The 27,295-nt window shown below is 35.3% G+C and overlaps 1 protein-coding gene across 4 annotated transcripts in view; it reads right to left on the bottom strand.

Annotated features, from left to right (window-relative positions):
• The window catches only part of LOC138692653 (zinc finger protein 345-like), a 62,594-nt gene that overhangs the window by 25,386 nt on the left and 9,913 nt on the right, over nucleotides 1-27,295 (bottom strand). Inside the window, exons 3-5 of one of the 4 annotated variants that reach the window (XM_069815756.1) lie at nucleotides 24,956-25,093; nucleotides 22,225-22,307; nucleotides 12,300-12,952 (exon numbers count right to left, since the gene is read on the bottom strand). In XM_069815756.1, the coding sequence (XP_069671857.1) occupies nucleotides 12,300-12,952; nucleotides 22,225-22,307; nucleotides 24,956-25,093 (874 nt within the window). Of the gene's footprint in view, nucleotides 1-2,651; nucleotides 2,753-5,456; nucleotides 8,818-8,877; nucleotides 12,953-22,224; nucleotides 22,308-24,955; nucleotides 25,094-27,295 lie in introns of those variants that run through there. The other 3 variants (XM_069815753.1, XM_069815754.1, XM_069815755.1) reach the window with 3 other exon arrangements.

The raw sequence follows: 27,295 nt of genomic DNA, 5'->3' as shown, positions 1-27,295 counted from the left end.
TAATGAATTGGAATACACTTATAAATAATTGTCTTTATTGTGCAATGTTGTTATACAGTACCTATGATAGTGTCAACAATTTCAAGTAATTTGCATGGTATGTATTGTCAATTTCTTTATACCAGTATCTCAAATGATTTAATTGTTTATGCCTTAAATTGAATCAATTTACTTGCTATGTATTATATTTTATAGTCCAACTGATGAATAATCGTTTGAGTTTGTAAATTCAATAATCTGACTGGCTGTGTACTAAATATTTTTAGTAGAGCCATCAATGTAGCTCAGTCAGCAGACTCGCTGGCCTCCAGATCCGGAGCTGCGCTTGGGCTTGGGTTGGATCCCCATTTGGTCTCATTGATTGGTTTCTTCCAAAGTTTTCCACAGCCATGGGACTGATGTCGTATAATCTATGGCGAGTTCTCTGCCTCATTTCACATCACCCCCGTTTGGTCTGATTTCCTGATTGGGTTTTCTCCGGGGTTTTCCCCAACTATAAGGCAAATGCCAGGTAATCTTTTGGTGAATCCTCGGCCTAACATCATCTCACTACTTTTCGCCATAAAGTTAAAAAAAAAAATAGTAGAAAATTGCAAAATTTGTAAAAACATTAAAACTTATAACAAATTTGTAAAATTGTAATTGAATTCTTGTAACATTTTGACTTGTTTCATATATTAAAGATTCAATGCTAATGTACGATCTATGGAATATAATAATAATGATAATAATAATAATAGTAATAATAATAATCTGTGGCGCTACAGCCCGTGAAGGGCGTAGACCGACTGGCCAGCTGCTGGCCACACGCCCACATGCCGAAGCAGAGGTGGACGATCATCCAACCAGAATGGAGATATCGTGTGGTTAGCACGATGATCCCCTCAGTCGTTATAGCTGGTATTCGCAACCCGATTTCGCTACCTATCATAGCTCTCCAAGTGCATCACGATGCTGGGTGGGCACCGGTCCCATACACTGGCCGAAATTTCATGAGAAAATTTCTTCCCCCATCAGGACTCGAACCAGCGCGCATTCCGTAACGCGAGTCCTAGGCGGGATGCCTTAGACCGCGACGCCACGGCGTGGGACTATGAAATATAATAAATGAAATAAAAAAAAATGAAAATTCCTAACAAATAATTTCTCTATACAGCCATTAACAATGTCAGTAGAAAATGCATTTTATAACTTATGTTCTTTCTTTTATATTTTCAACTGTATCAATGTTGTAACACACGAAGAAATAATTTCGGTGATGTTTGCTTACCCTTTAACTTTGTCCTTATTTCATATCTACATTTATCCTGCTCGGATATTTTGTGATGCTACAACATATTTAATAATTTCCTAATTGATTTAAGCTTTCAAACATCCCTCTCGAGTAGAACTGCGAGCTAATGTGTATCATAATGTGCACGTCAATAACAGAAGCAGATCTCAAATCAATGTGCTTGTAAGATTTCCACATAATTTAATTTAACTAAGGTCACAGTTTTACTTATCAAGAAGTAATAGCATGTGCTCTATAAATACTGATCAAGTGACTGAAAGAAGTTTACTGTTGTAGGACATGAGGAAGCACCCAGGCTGAATATAATAATGTCTTAGAAATTATTATACAGAACAAAATGTTATGGGGTACAGAGCAAAATCTCTCTCACACAAAATCCAAGATTCATCTAAGTTTCATACGGGCTATTCCATCTCAAATCGACCGAAATATAGAGAAAATTGACCTTATAATTTTTAACTACAATGAAACTTTTTTTGTCCGTACACAACTAAAATACAATGCTTTGTGCAAAGTTTGAGGCATCAGAACTTCATAGTGTTTAAATTTAAAATATTTTAATCTATTGTATTTTCATAAAATTAGCAAATTTAAACTGTTGTGGCTCCGAAACCCTTTCACCCAATGATCAAAATCATAGTTTGTTTTGATGCTGAGAAGTTAAAGTTTATATTGACAAGTAAACAGTTTTTCTTACTTTTTATGAAAATGGCGAAATTTAGATTTTTCTTATCTGTCTCTCTGTATACAATAAAAATAAGGATTACTTCTTATCATAACCTACCAAATGTAGCTTCAGAATGAGCTCCCGTTCAATGTTCTGCAGTAAATGGTTCCAGAGTTTTGAGCGCTGAAAGAGGCTTGTTTTTCTAAAATACGCTAAATTTGTCGGTCAGCAACATGAAAACCGTTTGACTTTCGATCATATATTTCTGCAAATGCACTCTCCTCAGCACTTTGTATAAATAGGGAAAAAATTAGAGTATAAAAAAATGCGAGGTTTTTTACAGATCGATTTCATATGGAATAGCCGGTACAGAGGTACCAAACAGAACCACAGTGGAGCCGTGGACGGATTACATTCACAACTGTGACTCTGCATTACTTGATCGTTATGCAGGGTGAGTAGTGGTAACATTAACTAGCTTATGTTCCTGTCAAAATTTCTTCTCACGAGGAGAGTAGAACCAACGCACACTTCATAATGTCAGACCAATTCATGACGCCACATACCAAACAGCAACTGCATTGGATTCTAAATTAGTCTACTGGATATAAAGTGTGAAATGTTGAAATGAGAGCTTTTCTGGCACTGGTAGACAAATAAACAAAATATATAGTAAGACCTATGAGTTACCTGTGATAAAAGATCATTTTCATCCATTTCGTATATGCTATCATGTATTTGTAAGTCGAGAGGATCAACTGCAGGTTCCATTTTGATCACATCCATCACAACTGAAATAAAAGGTTATGTAACTGACAGTGATTACAGAAACTGTCCTGTTGAGAAACAGGTATTACAAGTTGCTACGATGCATTGGCATCGCATTCATTAACTCGTACTCAATCTTCTACCACAAATCCCTGCTAAGACCCGTAGAAATAGAAAATTTAGGCCTAGGTTTTATTTAACGACGCTCGCAACTGCCGAGGTTATATCAGCGTCGCCGATGTGCTGGAATTTCGTCCCGCAGGAGTTGTATTACATCCCAGTAAATGTACTGACATGAGCCTGTCGCATTTAAGCACACTTAAATACGTTCGACAAGGACCGGGATCGAACCCGCAACCTCGGGCGTAGAACGCCAGCGCTATACCAACTGCGTCAATCAGGCTGACAAGACTTCTAGATTCTCTAACTGCTAACATAAGGGACCATCCAAATAATATTCAATTTAAACTCAAACTTACTTATCAGAACTTGGCCAATATTTAAGACAGGCTCAGATATGACTTCTCGTAAAGAATTGTCTTATTCTAGCATAAAATACTTCAATCTACAGTGATTTCATGCCTATACAATTATTCTGAGTTTAATTTCTAATTCAGGGACTAATTCCTTGTTTGTTCTTAATTTCCACAAGAAACTGTCTAGTGTCTATTTAATGAGTCAGTTTTTTTAATATTTAGATACTATTGTAAGTGTAATTTTAATTGTATTCGTGAAATTGTGGTTGTAATGTCTTGGTAGAGAGGAAAAGAAGGTCTAGTGGTCTTCCTCTACAAGGTGAAAGAGGTAAATACTAAACATTTTATCTTAAATTTCTCAACACGTCTGAAACCAGTAATGTGTTGCAGAAGAACAAGGAACATTTTTAGTACAGATATGAATACTAGGTATTTTATTGAAAGATACACTAAACTGAGTTTCTCTACACACAATAGATATTAGGCACATACATAGTGCATTTGCAAGTTGGGATCTGGCGTCTTCTCAGCCCATTTCAGTTGTGTGGATATAAAGGGAAGAATTGTGACGGTGTCATGTATGATGCCTGGGGTAGCTCAGTCGTTAGAGCATTCGTGCCCTAAGCGAAGGATCGACTCCTATAATCTAACGGTTATAACTGATAATTAATCACTTTCGTGATATTTTGTTCGAAATTATTTTCTGCAAAGCGTTTATTTGTTGCAATGTTATTAACTGCATTTCATTCATTCCTAGTTTTCTTGTCCAAGGGCAGGACTATCACTGCAAACCAGCATTCTCCAGTCTTTTCTATTTTCAGTCTTACTCTTTGTTTCCGGATATGATCCATATATATTATTTTTATTATTATTATTATTATTATTACTACATATAATATAATCACAAGTCTGATAATGTTTTTTGTAGTTCCAATCTTCTGTATATACTGTTTGATTTACTAAATAATTTATGCACTGCCAGAGAACTTTACATTTTCAAAGAACTGTGGGTGTATATTAACTTACGTATATGTACTTTCCAGGCAGTAACAATATTTGTCCAGTTAACTTATATTTTTAATTACAAACTGACTAGTTAACGACGAGCCTACAGCAGTTTGTAATAACTTGGTTACCTGTAGTTCTCTCACTTATGTATGATCCAGTTCGCATTTTAACACGATTAAGTCAATGCATGGTAGTATTAATTTAAATAATTAAACTTAAAATAAAATTATTTGTTGCAAGTTCATCATGCTATTATGATTTTACTATTGTTCACTTCTCGTGACATGTTGCTTCAGTGTGGAAGATATATTTGCAGCAATCCTACCGTTGCTTATGAGATTATATAATCCTACGTAAGGAGGATATCACCAGTATATGACTACTTTGAAAACATAGCTCCTACAAATGAACTGAGTTCCAAAATAGCGAATAAATCAGTGCCTGTTATGATAGCAAATATCGAAATTAAATAAACTTTGTATCTAAATATCTTTATGCTCGACCACGCCGAAATGTAGCAATTATACACCTGGTAGCAGTCCTTTAATGCATGTCATTAAAGTACACCTATTCATTAAAGTTCAGGTATTCAGCCAATGACAAGTCAGCTTTGTACCGTTATAAGACCGCAAGTATCGATTACTCTCGGATATGCAATCGAAAGACAATTAGCGAAAAGTCACGGAGGCTGGAAATCCAATACTGTCGCAGAAGGTTATGTTCTGTTACTATAATAATTAGCATTAATTGTAAAATAATATTGAAATAAATTGAATTTGTCATCTCGTTTTTCAATTCTAAATCAATTTCCAGGTTATATCAGACTAATGTTCATCTTATTCTCTGTCAAGGTCAATGACATACGGCCTCGGAAAAAATCAATATTTTCGCGTCTGCGCACATCACAATTCAGGTCAGTTCGTACATAACCATAAGAAGACCTAATTTTGAATATGGTCGAGCATAAAAAGTCGTATGAAACTAGCATATAATGGTAATTAAGACGCTCGTATGAAAGCATACGTGCGTCTTAATTACTACCATTATAGGCTCGTTGCATACTGTACTATTAAAACTCGCTTTGATATTATAGTTCAAGCTAAAACTTCTTAACGGATAACAATAACAATAAAATAACGATAGACCCAACAAAATTGATGTACACATATAACTGTAATGTATCCATAATGGGCAAAGGATAATATATTCGAGACTAAAGCCTATATATACTTGCAATATATACCTATATTCTTAATATACATATCTTTACAAAATTGGAACACGCTTCTTCAACAATATAAAACTTCTACCAAACAAAACGCATACCTTCAAATTTATGAACTATTAACGAATAACCAAAACTTAATTATCATAGTCAAACTCAAAGCTCTGCTATCTAAATGGCCGTGGGCTTTGACCAAAGCGCCGTTTACATCATCCATCCATCGTAACCTGGGTCTGCCGATTTTTCTCTTGCCATCTAGTTAAGCATTTAATATTATTTTGGGCAAATGTGTACCGTTCATTCTACAGAGGGTCATACTGGAAGTCATGAGCAACCATCTGTTACAATTCCATTTTCAACAATGTAACAAAAACGACTGCTTGGTTGTAATCAACAGACTTTACACCACCAACGAGTTAGAAACTTTCTAACTCGTACACTACGTGTTGAAATGTTGTAACGTTGGTAGCTTCTAACACGTGATCACAGCAGTGCTGCCAACTGGACGGAAATTCCGTGAAAACTGACGGAACTTAAATGTAGCGGACGGAAAAAAAATGGCTTTGACGCGTGACGGATTTTGTAGCGGATATTACGATTTACAACTTTTATTTATTTCATTTATTTATTTACTTTTTTATTTATTTCAATTTAAATATACAGAATAAACAATATAATTACAAACAAGAGAAACAGAAATGAAATAATACAATCAATATAAAAAGAAGACACAGTAGTATCACAGTCTACTATATACAGTCGCGAAGCTCAATATGTAGTAAAAATGCAAACATGGGTAGTTGCCCACCACTAGGATCGCTACTATCGCCTCATCATCGCATATCTCTCTCCTAGCAGCTGACAAAATATGTTACACTTTCGTTGTCGTGTTCTTTTGTAAAAATTAAAACCTTCCTTCCATTATTGAAATATTAAATGCATAAAGTTAATTTATTATTTTAATGAAGTATATTAAATTCCACCATAAACTCGAAGATACGTGCAAGAAATAAGTTAATATAATTTTTGTTTGTGCAAAACGAACTGAAATTTACTATAATAGCTTCACTCATTCAAGATTATAGCGATAATTAACTATGAAACCAATAAATATTAATTTTCATTTCCCTTTACAACAATAATAATGGAAATATGAATTAATGTGTACGTGTACCGGTACTTGTAGTGTAGGCTTACCTAGTTAACAAAGTGGGATGAGGTTAAGCAATAATAATCACACCTGAATTGGAAATAAAACGTGATCAATAAATTTTATTGTAACAGACTTTTTCTACGTCTCTAGTAAAGCAACAAATAAAAATAACAACAAGATTAACAGCTATAATTAAAAACATATCCTTTGAAGAAAAAAGTAGGCCTAAGCAATAAGAATCCCACCAGAATTGAAAATAAAACGTGATCAATAAATTTAATTAAAACAAACTTAATTTTTCTACGTCTTTAGTAAAATAACACATAAAAAATAATAACAAAATTAATAGCTACAATTAAAAATATATCCTCTGAAAAAAAAGTAGACCTAACCTTTATTTCTCTGGAAATTTAGCAGCCTAAGTGACAGAACTTTAACCGGTATCTAATGTCCCTTCGGTTTGACTGAAACATTTCATTGTGAAATTTAAGGATATAATGTATTCTAAGTCACAAAGAACTTCAAAATTAAGAGTTTTGTTTCTGCACAGCATTCTTGTGGAAACCCAGGAACCTTTCTGAATCTTTCGGAAATCGGAAAACTCTGGCCTCTTTCTCTTACTGTTGCTACAATTTATAGCACTACAAACGTCTCCTCCTTGTCTCATATTATTATTCCAATTATTATATTTTAGCCATTAACATTTTTTTTACAACCAATAACGAACATTTCACAAGCATCAATGTGAAATACGCAACGAGCTAGCACTCGATAGAAATACGACACAGTCCAAAGTCGACCATGGACAGGCTATTGTTTATAGTTGCTAACCGCTTGGAGCGCTTTATCACGAGAGTTGCAAAAAAACACCTCAAACTTCGCGACTGTATATAGTAGACTGTGGTAGTATTAACAAAATTTGAGACCGAATGAGCATCACCTTTTGATTTTTTTAGCTGCTGTCGTTTTTAATTGTTTAACTTTTTCTTTATACAGCCCTGCCCGTGCCGTACTATGCTAAGGAATCTCCTGTTTCAGACATCCTCGTAACCAAATCACAGATTGAATAATCATTTTAATCAAGATTGATAAGGAAGTTGTGATAAAATTTACTTTTTACTTATATATAGGTATATTAAGTGGGTCTTATTTACTTCTTTTTTTTATTTTGACGGATTCTAACGGATTTCCAGGTGTTAGACGACGGGGATACTATTTATATTTTGGCAACACTGGATCATAGGCAGTTTGCAAATTGGTCTACAACAATGATTCGCTTCGACAGCACACTGTCATTGAATTCCTTATTAAAGAGAAAAAATCTTCTGGTGAAATTCACCTCAGGCTTCAGCATGCATACGGAGATGTGTGCAAGGACGCCAGCAGTGTTAGGAGATGGGTGAAACATTTCAAATACTGGAACGAGATTTCAAATTACAAATTTCAAATGTATCGAAAGATGCTATAACATGGTCAAGTACAAATTTATATAATAATCCAGAACAGAACATATTGTTGTTGTTAGTCAAATGTCCGAAGATAGGTCTGAAGCTCATAAGTGATACCAAGAAGACACCACTTATGAGGCAACTAGACCATGAGATAACGGACTAGGGTGGCCAGTTCCTTTCCTCTTCTATTGCATACATCGCCGACTAGCTACACAATACACTAGTCAGACTTCAGATGCATACAAAAAATTATTCTTCCTCTGAAACATATCAAGACAAGTGAGATGTACTGCCTGATAATAGATGTAGGCTACATATCAGCCAGAACCTCAAATAGATGGTAACAGAACATATGATACAGAATAATACATCAGACTACAGAATATAATTAAAACAGTAGAAATAGAAATAAAATAATACAATCAATGTAAAAAGACGATACAATAAAATTTTTAAAAATTTGAGAACCGAAGAGCAGCACAATGAGTATAAATAAGAAAGAACATGATAAATATGTAAAATTATTGCTACTTTAATAAAATTTTAATGACTACAAAACTGCTACCAATAATACATAATACAATGTCAATAATATCGTCTGCGATGCAACGAACGTTTCTGTTGATTTTCGAGTTCAATCTTTTCCTGATTATTATATACTTATTTAAGTTGTGTTAAGTCTAGCTAAGTGGTTTCATATTTTAATTTATCCGTCCTAGTATTTATTTTATTATTGTAAATATTTTTGTTTCATTACTATTATTATATATTATTATTATTATTATTATTATTATTATTATTATTATTAAATTAATTTGTATTATTATCTTCGTATCATCTCCGTCACGGTTATTCTATTATTATTATTATTATTATTATTATTATTATTATTATATTCTATCACCAACATTATAACTGATCTCTGTTAAATTTATGTAGACTACTGGACTGTACCCGAGCACGAGCGTATGCTCATTTCCGGTATCTATTTCATATGTATAATTTCAAATCTTAAATTCTGAATAAATTTGAAATTTTATTTATGATTCACAATAAACCATAAACGTAAACGACAATGTGCATTATTGAACAATGCCGTTCTTTCATGAGAACAAGCCAATTAACATAAGCACAGGTTCATTCATTCAATGTTCCGGAGAAAGGGCAGGTCTTTCGTTGCAAATCCAGCTCTCTCCAATCTTATCTATTTAGTGCCTTCCTCTTTGTCTCCTCATATGATCCATATATCTTAATGTCGTCTATCATCTGATACCTTCTTCTGCCTCGAACTCTTCTCCCTGGTTGAGTGTAAGAGAAGGCCTCACGGTCTTAACTCTGCCAGGTTAAATAAAGCCATTATTATTATTATTATTATTATTATTATTATTATTATTATTATTATTATAAACAATTCCTCCCAGTACATTCTTCAGTAGGCAGTTTCTCCTCAGCCAGTGACCCAATCAATTCTTTTTCCTGATCAATTTCAGCATCACTCTTTTTTTACCCACTCTTTCGAACACAGATTCATTTCCTACTCAGCCTGTCCACTTCACACGTTCCATTCTTCTCCATATTCACATTTAAATGCTTCTATTAGCTTCACTTCACTTCGTCGATTGTCCATGCGTCTTCCCCATACAATGCCACTCATCATAGAAAAGCACATTAGTAGTCTCCTTCTTAGTTATTTTTCCAGACATCCACAGAAGATGCTCTTTTTTTATTAAAAGGTTCCTTGGCATTCCTATCCTCCTTTTGACTTCGTGGCAGCAGCTCATGTAACTGCTTATAGTAGACCCCAAGCATTTGAATCTCTGCACATGTTCAACTGCCTCATTAAGAATTCGTCAATTTTATCTTGTTTATTTTTCTACCTAAAACCATCCTCTTTGCCTTATTTGTATTTACCTTCATCCTATACTGCTCACAGCTGTCCCCTATCTCCAGGAGCATATCCCTTAGTATCATCTCGTCTTCTTCAATCGCCATATCATCAGCAAATCTCATGTACAGTATAGGAGGCAAGATCTGTTCTGTGACCTTACTCTGTACCATGGCTATATCACCAATGGATAAGGAGAAGGAAAAGAGGTTTAAGGTATGAGATGATGATCTTCCATGTCTGTAGATTGGATTATTAAACATCATTAAATGAATTTTCTTTCTGATAGGTCAATCCTTTCCTTCGCAGACAGCTCACATGTCAGGTATCGCCACATCTATAGTTCAATCTTTTTCCTTTCACTATCACTCCTCCCATGATCAAACACAGGTAAACATACTAACAAATTTATGACATAGAATATTTTAATAACTCAATTCACTCAGTAATTTGGTCACATATTATGTAGGTTATTACTTCACGTGATTCTATTGAATTTCTGAATTAAGACACGATGGATGAAGAAAATGTCATTTGAAGGCCTCCTTGCTACAAAATATACGACAAGGAAATAGCTTTTATGATGACAACAGAGTGAATCAACTTTCACTTCCCCTACAAATTTCCCGTTCACTTTTCAATGTATGTATTAGTATTTAACTTCTAGTTGTATTTTTCCTTCCCGGTTTATTGTGGACCAGACGTAATAGCTTTAGCTTACAGAACTGACAAACACATTCCACAATCATGGCATTACCAAATCTTTCCGTCAGTATGTTTGAAAACATATATGAAATATTCTTGCAAAGGAAATACTTTTCAGGCTTCTTGCCTATAGGTGTTAACGTCCTTCCCCGCTACACCACTGCGAAAAAGACCACAAAATAAGCATTATAAAAATTTGTTACCAACAGGCAAGAGTACTTGAATATTTAGCTACACCTACTAGCGAAACACATTTGACGCCCGGCACATTTAGGTTTCCCGTTCCTGTACAAAAGTTCATGGCTTAAAGGCCACTAGAGAGAGAATCACTGTAAACGAACATTGTATTTTTAGATTTCTGGTCTGTGCCCGTGTCCATGGGCTGTTTCGGTTATCTTATTTCGAATAACAATTACCACAAGCATTACATTTGAAAGGTAACTCGCAAATGTGAAAGCGATCACGGTCTTTTAGGTTACCCTAATGAGAGTAACAATTACCAGAAACACTACATTGGTATGGTTTCTAACCAGTGTGAATCCGCTTATGTATTTTTAAGTTACTCCTATCCGAGAAAAATTTATGACAAACATCACATTTAAAAGGCTTCTCGGCTGTATGTCGGCGCTCATGTCTTTTTAGGCTAGCAAAAGTCGTGAAATCTTTACCACATACATGGCATATGAAAGGTTTATCGCCTGTGTGCCCGCGTTTATGGACTGTTAAGCTACCAGCCTGCGAGTAACACTTACCGCAAACATCACATTTGAAAGGTATCTCGCCAGTGTGCACGAATTCATGGATCTTCAGATTATCTGATTTCCTGTAACACTTACCACAAACATCACATTTAAAAGGTTTCTCGCCAGTGTGCACGACTTCATGGGCCTTCAGTTTATAGTTTTTCCAGAAACACTTACCACAAACATCACATTTGAAAGGTTTTTCCCCTGAGTGTCGAAGGACATGGCTCTTTAAAGTACTGAAATGCGAGAAAGACTTACCACAATCGAAACATTTAAAGGGTTTCTCGCCAGTGTGTAAACGTTCATGGTTCTTCAGTATATATGAACGGGAGAAGCATTTACCACAAACATCACATTTGAAACGTTTGTTGCCAGAGTGCAGACGTGCATGCGACTTCAGTTTATCTGATTTCAAGAAACGCTTATCACAAACATCACATTTGAAAGCAGTGTGAAGCCGTTTATGTCTTGTTAGTTTGCTGCACTCCGAGAAACACTTACCACAAAATTCACATTTAAAAGGTTTCTCGCCTGTATGAATGCGCTCATGTCTTTTTAGGCAAGCCAACGTTGTGAAGTCTTTACCACAAACATAGCATATAAAAGGTTTATCGCCAGTATGACCGCGTTTATGAACTCTTAAACAATCAGCCCGTGTGTAATATTTACCACAAACATCACATTTGAAAGGTGTCTTACCAGTGTGTAGGCGCTTATGGGCCTTCAAATTATCCGATTTCGAGTAACACTTACCACAAACATCACATTTGAAAGGTTTCTCGCCAGTGTGCACGACTTCATGGGCCTTCAGTTTATCCGATTTCCAGAAACACTTACCACAAGTATCGCATTGGAAACGTTTCTCCCCTGTGTGTCGAAGGATATGGCTCTTTAGAGTACTGAAATGCGAGAAAGACTTACCACAATCGGCACAATTGAAGGGCTTCTCGCCAGTGTGTATACGTTCATGGTTCTTCAGTACATATGACCGGGAGTAACATTTACCACAAATTTCACAGTTGAAAGGTTTCTCGGCACTGTGCAGGGGTGCATGTGCCTTTAGCTTATCGGATTTCAAGTGACGCTTACCATAAACATTACATTTGACAGCAGTGTGAAGCCGGTTATGTCTTGTTAGATTGCTCCACTCCGAGAAACACTTACCACAAGTTTTACATTTAAAAGGTTTCTCGCCAGTATGAACGCGCTCATGTCTTTTTAGGCAAGCGAATGTTGTGAAATCTTTACCACAGACATTGCATATAAAAGGTTTATAGTTTGTGTGCCCGCGTTTATGGACTATTAAGCTACCAGCCTGCGTGTAACATTTACCACAAACATCACATTTGAAACGTTTCTTGCCTACGTCGATGGGTAAATGCTTGTTCAGTTTTTCCGTAGTTGAGAAACATATTTCAGACAATTCTAATTCCGATTGTTTCTCATCTTCACGAGTCCGTACAGGTTTTCCTAAGGAACTTGAATTCTTCGGAATCTCGCACACAGTCTCGTCCTCTTCAAGAGCAAGACTGTCAAATTCTGTGGATACAGTCCCCTCATTCGTAGCTGCAATCCTGAAGTAAATATAATATCAGTGTATAAAATAGTCGCAACAAGTACACATTCAATTATTGAATATTCAAATCAACACAAACCTATTTCATGAGGTGCTATTTTATGCGATTGTTTAGAAGTTACCGATTACAAATATGCTTCAAATTATTATCTTATTCTTGTGATATACAGAGTGATTACGAAGCTTATTTTCGAAGACATTCAGAGCAAAAATGTCATATAAACCTGTATGCTAATATGAATATTTTCAGAGTACACGAATCTGAAGTTCATAGTGAAGTACGGTTTTTCTTTAGTTGTAAGGGTAAAAGAATATTACAAATAGAAAATGAACTACAAGTATTCAAGAATCTCATTTCTTTACTTGGCTAGTGTTCTAAAGCTAAAAATGTGTTGTCAATTGCTTTGTATAGATTTTGATTTTCAATTTTTAATTAAGAATTACATTATTATTATGGAATTACCATAAAAAATGTTACAAATCATCTGAGATAGGAAGTTGATTCTTTACACTTTAATTATGCATTCTAATGTACAGCCTTGAAGAATTTACCAAAGTGTTGTGATTTGTAACAATTGTGATAAATGCGTAATAAAAATGTAATTTTGTAATTAAAAATAGAAAAAAACCTCTACGAAGCAACTATGGAATTCATGACAAATTTTTATCTTCAGAACACTAGCTAATTAAAGAAATGATACTCGTGAATAGTTCAACCTTTATCTGTAATACTATTTTACCTTCAAAACAAAAGAATAATGGTATTTTACGAACAAATTAAAATATTAGTGCAACAGTGAGATTAAGGCACATGTTTATATGAATATGTTGCTCAGAATTTTCTCGGAAATAAGCTTCGTAAGTGAAGGTAAATCCTCGTGAATCATCTCATATAAAATCTTTACACTTTGTTACTTTTGTCACTTCAAAATTAGGAAACTGTTGGAACATTACTGATTCCATTTGGTATTAACGTATTTGGTTGTTTGCTAATGTTAAGCTACTAAGAAAGCTTTCCAACCTCTGCATCAATGTAACATACAATTATAAAAGAATAAAGGCCTACTAATTAATTTTTTTGCTTTGCTTTAATGATGCACTCGTGATGCCACACTTTGACTACTGCGATATGATATTAAGTAACCTAAATGCAAATTTGAGCAGCAGGCTACAACGTGTGCATAATGCGTGCGTCCGTTACATTTGCAATATTCGTAAGTATGATCATGTTTCCCCGTCTTTCCAAACTCTGTCTTGGCTAAGGCTAAGCGATCGACGAGCCCTGCCTTCTCTTGTTCTCATATTTCAAATTCTGCGCACAGCTACCCCAATCTATTTGGCTTCTCGTTTTCAAAATTTATCCCCATATCATCAGCTAAGTACAAGATCTCATCATAACAATTTACTCATTATACCCTACCACAAGACATCTTTATATTCTTCATCTTATACAGTTTCAGATGCTAGAAATTGGAACTCGCTACCGAGTGATGAAAGGGGTTGTTGGATAATAACTTCATTTATGCACAAATTACATAAATTCTTACTTAACAAATTAATTGCTGATTAATATTTATTACATGTAATGAAACTAACATCTGTCCATTCTTATTATTGTCATTAATTTCTCTAAATAGATTTGCAAAATCTCTAATGATAATTACATTAATATTCTCATTATAGAAAAATATTTTAGATTTAAATACATATATTTTTTTTTTCTCCCTGTAACATAGTTCTAGTAAGCTTATATTAAATTAATTTTCATCATTTTACTAGCTATCTCAAATCTCAAATTAATTATAATTGATTGAATTAAATTAGCTCATAAATTAAGTTACTACTTTACCTTGTAGGTTTATCTAAATTTAAATACATATGTAGTCTACTAGTCGTTAAAACTTAATTGAAGAATATTGCTGGAGAACCTTTTAAGTGCAGTGTAAATATTCGTAATTTAAATATGTATTGTATTGATTAAGGCTGGTTCAGTGGATGAGAAGGCCTTATGGTCTTAACTATACCAGCGAAAATAAAACATCATTATTATTATTATTATTAATTATATGTATACGCCCACTCAACTACATGAAAGCATTCATTGGTTCAATTGAGAGTAAAATTGGAGATGTTTGTAGCAAAATTTAAGACTTGCATAATCTCCTACTAAATGCATTATGGTTGACGAGCAGCTTTCACCTCTACGCGGATGTTATTTCATGTTATTTATCAGAACTAAAAACAGCAAATTTGGTATAAAAGTCTGGACGTGAGGTGATTCAAATACATATCATACTTGTAGCACGTATACACAGGCGGGAAATCGGATGACTCTGCAGATAACAGAGAAGAACAAAGGAATGGGAACTGTCCAAGATGTTACATTAGGTCTCTAAGGTACAGGGGCAAGGGTAACGACAGACATCTTCACAAGCCGTAACTTGACAGAGAACCTTTTAGCTCAAAACCTAGCCCTCACTGGGAGGCAAAAAAAAGTTGACATACGGAATTGTTCAGAAAAGCGAAAAGGAAAGGAGTTCTTTCATCTCTTTTTTGTGGTCACTGCGATTTGACTGACATTCTATAATCAAAAAATAAATAAATAAGACTTGTACTGCTGTCATATGTCTTGTTCAAACGGAGACAACAATTTCAAGCCACAAACGTTCAGAGCAAAGGCTGTGTAAGTCAAAATTGGATAATGAGGTATAAAGGAAAAAATTTTGTAAAATACAGCGCAAAGTAGCAATTAATATGTCGTTTTTGTTATCTACCGACTACTAATAGTGAATATTAATTGCTACTTTGCGCTGTATTTTACAAAATGTTTACTTCAACCATTATTACCCATTCTTGACTAACACCACTTGTGATCTGAATGGCTCAAATAATACTCGACTGTAACAAAACCAAAGTTGCAGTGGACACTAGACAAGATGGCTAGAGTGTACACAACGAGTGAGGTGGTCTGTACGTCTGTTTTGCAACATAAATGACGTCAGTTCTGTGAACACACTCCATACTCCTGAATGAAAAATGAAACAAAACATCATATGCGCCTATTCCTGTTTGAACTACTGTGGGTGACCAGGTGGTACGTACCTGCATCACCTAGAGATCTACCATTGTAGTATTCAGAAAGGCAAAGCGTGTTTGTATGGAAGCACTGGGTACAAACATTACATAGAATGAACGCTGCATTAGCCAATGTATCAGCTGGAAATGGAAGGAAAAGTGGACACTGCCACATGCGCCCAATTTTACCAGACAGGAAATTGAGCTGAAGCTTCTGAAGATAGACGACATTAAGACATATGGGTTGTATGCGGAGACTATGAGAAAGGCGGGAAATAAGAAAGACTGGAGAATACTGAGTTTGCAATGACAGATCTTCCCTTGAGCAGAAGACTATGAATGAATGAACGATTTGGAGTGTTTGTTTAATGTGTGCCTTTTTAGTTTCGGCACGCTATCTTCGTTTCTTTCTTTTCTTTTTCACTTTAGTCTTGTTATATACTTTTTATTATTAGTAACCCTTACTGTTCATAGGTGGCTTCCTTCCCCTCCATTTTTAGTCTTTCTTCCTCCTGTACATAGCTTGCTTTATTTCCGCCATTCTTGGTCTCCCTTTTCTCACGCATAAGGAGCGAATTTAGTTATCACGTGACAGGGACTTTGATTTTCATTGGCCATTTTTGCTTTCATTTTTCTTTAGCGTTTGTTTTCCTGGGGCGAGAATTTCGACACGTTTAGTTTTGGGGAGACTCTCGAAGAGTAAGGTTGGACGAGAGCTGTGGAGAGCTGTGGTTTGGGGACTTAACGACTATCTGCGATGGGATGACAGAGTAGTCGGGATTCGAACGGGGATTGTGATTTATTACGGATAAAGACGTAGCCAAGTTACGGAGTAGTGTGCTGTGATTATGGAAGTATGTGTGTTGAAGAGAGAGCATTGTTGTGTGGGTTCCGAAACTGGTCCACAAAGGATTGTAACAGGTTTTTATAGATCAATAATGTTAAGTTTATTGTGATTAATAGAAGGAGTTTGATTTCATATGGAGTATGAGATTATAAGCTGGCATTCGTCAAGCGGTGTTACATTGGTTGTATTTGGTTCTGGTAATAATGATTTCTGCCATATCAGACAAGTTAGGACTTGTCTAGCTAGCTACTTAGGATTACAATCTGAGAGCACAGATGGCATTACTAGTATGTGTATTGGTGAATGCCAGTTCAGTGACCTTCAGTAACAAGCCAGTGTCGATACGTTGGTGAATTATCAGTGATTGTATTTTTACTGGAGACCTTGGTACATTTCCATTTTTCTATAGTATTATTAATAAATGTGAACAGAGAGAGTTGATGATTTATATGGAGTGTTTTATTTGTACCACCTTACCAAAGAAACAGTCGACCCTATCATACCTTTCGACGGCAGGATAATACTTAATTGTTTAAGTATTGTTTACTTATCATTTTTACCAACTATTCTAAGTAGACAGAGGCCGCCCGTTGCAAATGACTACAGTATATGTTTGGTTCAGTGTCTCTTATGAGCTTCCCATGTTACTCCACTCAAGCACGTGACTAGGCTTGATCTGTTCCTTACACTATTAGCGATAGAAAAGTGGCATTCCAAATTTTATAGAATTTCGAGTCTGAAGTATATGTAGATCGTGGCCATATTTTTGTTAATGGAAAATAAAGAGCTCGGACAAACTAATGAAACCATTCAGAAAAACAATAACTACAGCATAGCACTCTAAAGAATCATACCATAGATCACTAATGATTTTACATTATAGGATGTAAGCTTCGGGGCAAAAAGAGTGGGCCGACTCTTGCCCATTAGAAATTCTAAGTTCTAACGCGCAGTTCACACGAGAAAATGAACTGCACTTGAAGGTATTGCTGTTCTGGTTGTTCATTGGAACTCGTCCGTCTACAATGTAGTCAAACTTAAGAGCTGTCTGTGACGTAGGGATAAGATGTCCGCTTTTCGTACCATGGGTTGTCATTTGGTCTCGTAAAAGGGTAAAATTAGTCTTCATTTTAGTTTTAATGTATTTATTTTAAACGTTAAACAGCGTTTGTTAATAAACTTGCGCTAAGCTTGTCTTGTAAAATATTACTGCCAACACGTGTAGAGTATTAAACTGGTTTTTATATATAAAACAAAAATTTTATTTCATTCACTTCCTACAGGAACGAGAAACTCATCACATATAAATCAACAAAAACAAATATATCAGCAAAAACGTCTGTGTATTTAATAACAATCCCATTTGCTTTTAAATGTGGTACAGATCTACTATCAACAGTGCTATCTACAAACACTTGAACAAAATTGGAATTATTTCTTCACCATTTTGTCCAGTGTGCAGTTTTTAGGAAGAAATAGATCAGTATCATTTACAACAAATTTCAGCTCCTTGCTTTATTTTAACAAGCGACGACATCAAGTTCTCTTAAGTGCTGTTCTTCAATTTCGTTCCAGGACACCACGTGTTCAAACCTTACCTCCCCTCATATTCTTCTCCTACCTGCAGTCTTATGCTAGACGTCATAGGGAAGTACAAATTTAATACAAAGCATGACTCCACCACATGCTAAAGAGTAAAGAGCATTGATGTTTTCATCACAATATTCAGAATTATTTCAATTTTTAAGTTTTATCTTAGATAAAACAAATTTCCTTCAGAAATAATATCAATGTTCGGCAGTACGTATAAGTTGTCATCGTTTTTTTTTGTGAAGGAAACTTAATAAATTTATTTATATTATTTTAATGTACCAAAGTACATATGATATTTCCATGCAGATATTCTGCGTCATCATACGATGTACTTCGGTACATTAAAATAATATATATAAGCGTAAATCACTTCGTTATTTAAGACGGCGCTTATTCCGTCGGATCCCGGCCAACTAGTCACTCATAACGAGTGCACCTCAGCACATGTGTGGATTTTGGTCCTACGTTCATAGACATCTATGACGTAGTGCAGAAGGGCCACTAGAGGGAACCCAAGAGTTGGAGCTTAATCTGAGACGATTCTGTCCGACGCCGGGGTGGTATCTGGTGTAGCTTAGTGGATAAAGCATCAGCACGTAGAGCTGAAAACCCAGGTTCAAATCCCAGCACCGGAGAGAATTTTTCTCCATTCCATTACTCTTTCATCGTTAATAAATTTAGGTTAAGGAGTGGACTAACAGACAATAATTTATTATGTTTAGTTTTAAGCACTGCAGCTGCTAACGTAATATTACGTGATATAGAGAATGTTATATCTAAAAATAAACGTTAAACAACAAGCGTCTGCAGCAGGTTCTTAAAACGAGAAAAATGAACTCTAGTAATATAAGAAAATGTGTTTCGCCATTGTAAGTACACATTGCAATTGCAACAAATAAGCAATCAAGTAAAAGATTAGGAAAGAACTAAATTTCTTTGTTGTTCACTTTGTACACGGACTTTGAAAGTATCTGCTTACCATTATATGATCATTAAGCGAACTTCTTACGTGTGGGATAAGTCAGAAGCAAAGATACTAGTACATTATGCAACGAGCCTATGATAGTAATTAAGACACAAGTATATTTGTTTATGAAACGAGCGCAAGTGAGTTTCATAATTTTCATACGAGCGTCTTAATTACCATTATAGGCAAGTTTCATACGACTTTTTATGCTCGACCATATTTCTAACTTGAAATTATTCAGAAGTATTCATTTTATTTGTATCTGACAGAAGATCGGAAGTGACCTTGTTCATAGCTCGTTAATTGTGAGATGTGCGCAGACGCGAAAGTATTAATTTTTTCCGAGGAACAATAATGTCATTGACCTTGATGTAATGTAACATGAACAAATTTTGATATAACCTGGGAATTGATTTAGAATTGAAAAACGAGATGACAAATTGAATTTACTTGAGTATTATATACAATTAACGCTAATTGTTATAGTAACAGAACATAACCTTCTGCGAGAGTATTGGATTTCCAGCCTCCATGACGTTTCCCTCGTTGTCTTTCGATTGCATATCCGAGAATAATCGAAAACCTGAATTTTAATGAATAGGTGTACTTTAATGACATGAATTAAACGACTGCTACCAGGTGTATAATTACTACATTTCGGCATGGTCGAGCATAAAAAAATTAACAATCTCTGAACCAGTATCACTCGTTCCCAATAGATTACACCAATATTGGAGCGCTTAAAAGAGTGTCGGGGAAAATGATGACGTACGTTAAATATAAATTATTCTCATAACTGACAATATCAGCGATTTTCCACTAAAACCAATGTGGTTTAGAATCAGCAGAGGGTGATGAAATATTGATTTGCAACATTGACTATTATCTTCGCCATTTTATTCATAGAAATAATAACCACAGAAACCACGCTTAGAACAACTATCATTCACTATAGATTAGTAGGGTCAGGTATCTTTGAACATGTATTCAGTATATGGTCCATTCTCCCAATCTTTGGTGACACAATATAATTCAAGTACAATACATTACATTTTCGACTAGAAGAATATGTTATATTATTTAATGTGAAGTACTATTAATTTGTAAGCAAGTAGTTAGAATGTTGATGTCTTATTTCCTTGTCTTTTGTAGACGTTGTTACATAAATTCATTACACTTACTTTACTGCTGATTATTATTGCATATGATTTATTTCAGGCACTAATAACATAAACTGACTCATATATGATTGTGATTTCCAGTAAAACTACAATACATTACTTACAGTAACACATTCTACATCCCTGCCTGAAAGCTGAGAAGTCGCAAACTTACATGCAGATATTTACAGAAACGCACGCGGCTATCTCGTAACTTTACAATCATAGGTTGCTGTGCTGATTTCGTGACAGCACTGCTCTGAACTCACTATGTGTGCGAAATATTGGACAATAAGGGGATTAATGGCTTTACAGCTAAGAACTACGCATTAGTTAATAACAACACCAACATGTTTCTTCTGTGAGTGGGACAATAGAGCTAGGTCTATGTATTACAAGAGGAGACAGTGACCAAACAGAAAGAAATCAGAAATTGTTGAAACAACGTTGATCAAGAACCATTGTAAGTATTATTGTAGTAATATTGCTGGTGGTGTGGCAGTGAAAGACTGATGTCCTTAACTACACCAGAATGCATGAATGAACGAACGAACAGAAAGATAGACAGGATAGACGGACCGACAGACGGACAGAAAGACAGAGGGATAGATAGACAGACACTGACAGAGAGATAGATAGATAGATAAATAAATAAATAAATAAAACAAAAATAAATAAATAAAAAATAAATAAATAATAAGAAAAAAATAAAAAAGTAAAGAAATAAAAAATAAATAAATAAAATAAATAAGTAAATAAAAATAAATACATAAAACCAAAATAAATAAATAAAATAAATAAAGTAATTAAATAAAGCAAAAAGAAATAAATAAATAAAAAATAATAAACAAAAAATAAATAAATAAATAGTTAAAAAAATAAATCAAAAAATAAAAAATAAAAATAAATAAATAAGGTAGATAAATAAATAAATAAATGGATAACTAAATAATAAATTAATTAATTAATTAAAACTCAAGTAAATAAATAAGTAAATAAATATATATAAATAAGTAAGTAAAAATGTAAGTAAACACATAAACAAACAAATAAATAAAACAGAAAAATTAATGTTACACAGTTAGATCACTACCAAATAAATTACCTAAATTACCACAATAAAATAAACCAATAGAGAAAATATAAATAAAAAACATAAAAGAAATATTAGCAACTGAATTATTCATCAAGAATTGCCTAATAAGCATAAAGGGATTAAAAAAATTAAGTATATTCTATCTGTGAACAACGGTTTGCAGAAAAACTCTTGAAATAGATTCAAAATGGTAGTACATAATTTCTCAGGGAATTATAAAGACCTCAATTATAAAGAAACTGTAAAAATTACGTTGTAGAGGGCCTGGACTGCAATATGACTGTAAAGGCCGACTTCTTGCATGTCCATTTACATTATTTTCACGAAAATCTAGGCGCATTTAGAGAAGAACATGAAGAAAAGTACATTATGGAAACCAGATAGCAAGGGAAGTGGAGTGTGAATGTGATGAATGGTTGTTACTGGATGATTCAGACAGACAGTTCTTCTGAAGCTGCTTCTGGACAGTCAAGAAAACAGACACTTCAAACACAATGAACTCTCTACGTGAAGACTCGCACACCACACTCACCTTTCTGTCAAAACCTCGTTGTCCTCTGCCGTTAGTTCCACACTTGGCTCCTCATTCACTGTGTCCAAGTCACTCTCCTCTTCCTAGATATACAGAGCAAATAAAACAGAAAGATAGCACTATTTACATTAAGAGAAGGACATCAATTTTAGATTCCACAGAATTGCATTTAATCGTATTGGGTGTAATAGACCTATAGATAAGATAAGAGAATTCTTGGGGCAGATTTTTCATGGGATAGCTCTTTTCCTTATACATTAGCATTTTCAACCTTTTTCAACATGTCGCACAATAAAAGTGTAATTTAAAATCCTGCCACACACTTAAATACTCTACAGCTGTTGTTTCTAAGCAGGAGGGGAATTTTACGGTTTTAGAAAGGAATGAGTCCTATAAAATACAAATAAATGAGATATAAGTATAATACGCATTAATACAATAAATAAAATAATTTCAATGTTATATAGATTATTTTTGAGTCAACATAATGGGAAATGATAATGAGATGAATGGGGGAAAGGCGCTTGTTGCAAAAACAGTTGAGAAGAGAAACAAAAAACATATGTATTATTCACATACTGAACTATCAAACATTTGTATTTTTATTTAAAGTTTATGTCAGAAATGCAAAATTTAATGACAGAAAATTATTCCAATATTAGTGTGATAATTATGTATGTTTTTTTTTTTCTAATTTGTTATTTAGGAAACTTTAAAACATACATTAACATCACATGTACTAGTAAGGTATTTAAGGCATGAAACATTTTCTTTCATAAATCCAAGTAAAACAGGATATTTTTTCAGGTTAGCACGATATTATAATTTTACTGATCTGGTTACATCTAGATGCGCATGTGCATTCTCTTCTCTGTTGTTCGCATAGCTACTCTGTGTTTACTGAAGCTCAGTTGAGCCACAGTCGATATTAAGCCGCACACCAGCGGATTTTTCGAGTGTGACACTGCAAACTGGTGAAAAATGGCTGTTATAGAATACTGGTGTTACTAATAAAAACTCTATATACAGACGTTTAAGTGTTTTATACTTATACAATGAGTAGCTCGTTTATACGTCGTGTGTAACAGTATAACTGTTACACAGCTACGTCATAGTTTCGCCATTATTTCATCACGAAAGGTAATAGAACATCTGAGGTTCTCTATTGCATCAAGTAGACCGCTCTAGTGTGGCGTGTTAAGTATCGATAGTACAACTGGCTCTGATCGATTACCACACTATATTTTGGTCAAAGAGTACAAGGTACAGCAATATTATTTTGTGCTCTTTGGTTAGTTCTTCTACAATCATAATAAAATGACAGGCGATACGAACAGCTGTTAGAGGGGCGGCCAATTTTTCTCTATATACAACGCTTAAACAAGGGGCTTCGTGTATATAACTACTGCAAAGCAATTCCCATTGTATGGTTACAGACTCCATTCCTTATGCATGGTTTATTAGTAAAGTTTTCGCTCTCAACTCTGCATAAGTCTCATATAAAAACTATAAACTGTTTATTCGTAAGACTGTACATATTTAACTACTGTACAACAGCGGAAATTATCTATGAACGAACAATTCAATTTCTAGTCACGAATTTGGTGGATTTTGTAAGTGATTTATCTTACGACACTTCATCAACTGCAATGGTTATCCAGTTTCTGAATGAAATGTAGGTGATAGAAAATGCCAGCGAAATGAATGCAGGGTCCAGCACTGAAAGTTACCGAGCATTCGATCTCAATGGTTAAAGGGATAAGCCCTGAAAGAATTTCAACAGGGTAACTTGTTCCAACTAGTTTGCTAGTTTCATGATCTAATCATAAGAGGTAAAGGAAATTACATTTATTTCTAGTAATTTTAAAATTGGCAAAATGAAGTTTCTAATTTTACGTTTGTCTACCTGTATTAACATTAAATGCACTTTACTGACAGAATAAAGATCAGCCATGTAATTTGTCGTGCAGTTACATAATATTTTCTCTCTGCAAATATAATATTCTACAAAGCATATATATTGAGACTAAGTAAAAACTTAAAAAGAAAAGGCGAAGAAATGATGTCACAAGACACTGTAGTTCCAACAAAAACAATTAAGGAAATGACCATGATAGCCTTGAAGGCTTCTCTGCAGATTTTACGGTGACACTTGTATTTCAAACCAAATTGAATTTTCTCTTTCTATTTTTTATCTGTATATTTTATTTTACTGCAAATATTCATTATGTGAAATATTATCTACTGTACATTTTAGTTTATTGTAAACAAATTTCTTGTAAGACATTTTTAATGTCACCTTAAATGTCACTGTTTAACATTCTTTGTCTTTGGCAACCTCACCAAGTTGAGGAAGATTGAATATTTATTTATTCATACATCTAAAGCAAAATCAATTATTTGGACACGGTAAAAACTATTAAGAATTTTATACAAAAAAAGTCGTGTCCTTAAGAAAAAATATTTTTTCAAACGCATTATGGGAATGTGTAGTTTGCCAACTATTAAGAGTAAGCATAACAAGCAAATCAGAGATAAAAGTTCAACATTATTAGAGTTCTTTGTAACATGACATAACTTGTAATAGTAAATAGTAATAAGTGTTTCTCCTCTCTATCATAGAGTAAAAGGCACTGCAAGTACCATTGTAAAAAGTAGTGTCTGTGACAATGAAAATACAAGATAAACACTGGGAGAAGAATACACTGTGTATTACTTGTGCTCCACTCACCTCTGGTTCACGTTTGATCATAGGGAACGAAATTGGCACTGGATCTCCCTCAAATTTTATCTCAGATAAGAGATCAGAGGTCTGGTCCTCATATTCCTCTTTTGTACCAGTCACATGATGATCCAAGAAATTCCGTTCCTGCAGTACAAAGAGACATCTTAAATTAGCAATTTATTACAGGGTGTGAGAAGACGACTTGTAACTTTACAAGTTGCTCTCTGTGTTTCCGCATGCTATAACGTGATCACAATCCACAACATGTGCTTTACATTAAGATGAATAAAGCCAGGATTTATATGCAAAGTTAACTGTCATTTTTTTAATATTTCAGCCATTACTGCATATAACAAACTACTGTGCAATATAATGTAGCATATCTTGAACATTGTGTTAGATTAACAACAATATTTGAGTAGGCTTGTAAAGAAACTATAAGGCTCTGGACTGTTCTGTTGTCAGCCCACAATATTTTTTGGTTGCCTGTATTCGATGGCTAGAAATTCCTTGTGTATGAAGGAAAACTGTGGAAAAACCACCACTGTCTGCTTTTGTTTCAATGAATTACTGGTATTAGATCTATGCAAAAGATAGTAAATATCAATACCTTAAAAACAATATACTTTGCATACTTCCACTCGGTAATGAGTTTTGGAATAATATTCTGGGGAAATTCCACAGATAGTAACAATGTATTTATATTACAAAAAGGAGTAATTAGAATAATAGGTGCCAAATCTAGGGAATCGCGTAAGACTATTTTGAAAAGACTACAAATAATGGCTATGGCTTGTCAATATATCTTTTCATTAATATTCTTCCTCGTATGTAATCGTGAAAACTTTGTTACTAATTCAACAGTTCATAGCACTAAAACACATAAAAATGACTTTCATACTAACTTCTGGACCACAAGAGGAACGAGGATATACTGCAGGAACTCAACTTGCAACCATTAGAAGAAAAAATTACAGAATACAGAAACAGACGACTGGAACACATTTCTCGTATGGGAGCTGGCCGTACACCCCAGTATATGCTAAAATACCACCCTCAAGGACGACGACGACCTGGACGTCCACAGAAACGTCTATTGGATCCTGTATAGCTGTAACCGAAACAGGCCAACAATGGCCTAATTTCGTGCCTGGAATATGATGACGATGATTACTCAGGACAATACCAAAGTAGGATTGTGCAAAAACATTAATAGAACGAAAATATTTAACCCCATCATAAAATCTACAACTGTTTTGGCCTTCAGGAAACTGGCGACAATATTATGATTTATCTCAAATTCACCATTACAAGCTCCTTCCCTCCCACAATTCACATAGTCATTGTGGTTAAGAATAACAATGGAATAATATCTCTTGTAATAGGAATATATACTGTGACAGACGCGTCGAAAGTCGAACGCGCGTCCGACAGAAGGGAGGGCGCGCAGGGAGGGGAAAGCCAGCGTCGGAGGGCACTGAGCACGGCTTAGAGAGGAGAGGGGGAGACGACGTGACGCTGGGCCGCGGCAGAGAGGGGGAAGAAAAGCAACTGCGACAGAGGGGAGAAATCCGGAGAAGACTCCAGAAGAGCAATGCTGCGACGTTTGTAGAAACTTCCAGGATCGATGGTTCGTGAAATGTGGTTTAACAAATAACAGCGAGCAGCCTTCGAGAGAGCCAGTTTAGTTTAAAACAGACAGTCGGTTTGTAAAGCAGCCGTGAGCGAGCAAGGAAGCCAGCCTTCGAGACCGGAGGACCGCAACTGTGGCAGCGTCCAGGCGGGTGCGGCGTATCCGGAAGTCTTGAGTTCGACTTGAGTGGGTCCGCAACTGGGGAAGCGTCCAGGCGGGTGCGGCGTATCCGGAAGTCTTGAGTTCGACTTGAGTGGGTCCGCAACTGGGGAAGCGTCCAGGCGGGTGCGGCGTATCCGGAAGTCTTGAGTTCGACTTGAGTGGGTCCGCAACCGGAGAAGTGTCCAGGCGGGTGCGGTGATCCGGAAGTCTTGAGTTCGACTTGAATGGGTCCGCAACTGGAGAAGCGTCCAGGCGGGTGCGGCGTATCCGGAAGTCTTGAGTTCGACTTGAGTGGGTCCGCAACCGGAGAAGCGTCCAGGCGGGTGCGGCGTATCCGGAAGTCTTGAGTTCGACTTGAGTGGGTCCGCAACCGGAGAAGCGTCCAGGCGGGTGCGGCGTATCCGGAAGTCTTGAGTTCGACTTGAGTGGGTCCGCAACTGGGGAAGCGTCCAGGCGGGTACGGCGTATCCGGAAGTCTTGAGTTCGACTTGAGTGGGTCCGCAACTGGGGAAGCGTCCAGGCGGGTGCGGCGTATCCGGAAGTCTTGAGTT

The sequence above is a fragment of the Periplaneta americana genome, chromosome 17 (assembly GCF_040183065.1).
Source record: "Periplaneta americana isolate PAMFEO1 chromosome 17, P.americana_PAMFEO1_priV1, whole genome shotgun sequence".
In the NCBI taxonomy this organism is placed as follows: domain Eukaryota; kingdom Metazoa; phylum Arthropoda; class Insecta; order Blattodea; family Blattidae; genus Periplaneta; species Periplaneta americana.
Note: the sequence above shows the minus strand (reverse complement) of the source record. Positions and strands in the feature narration are given on the sequence as shown.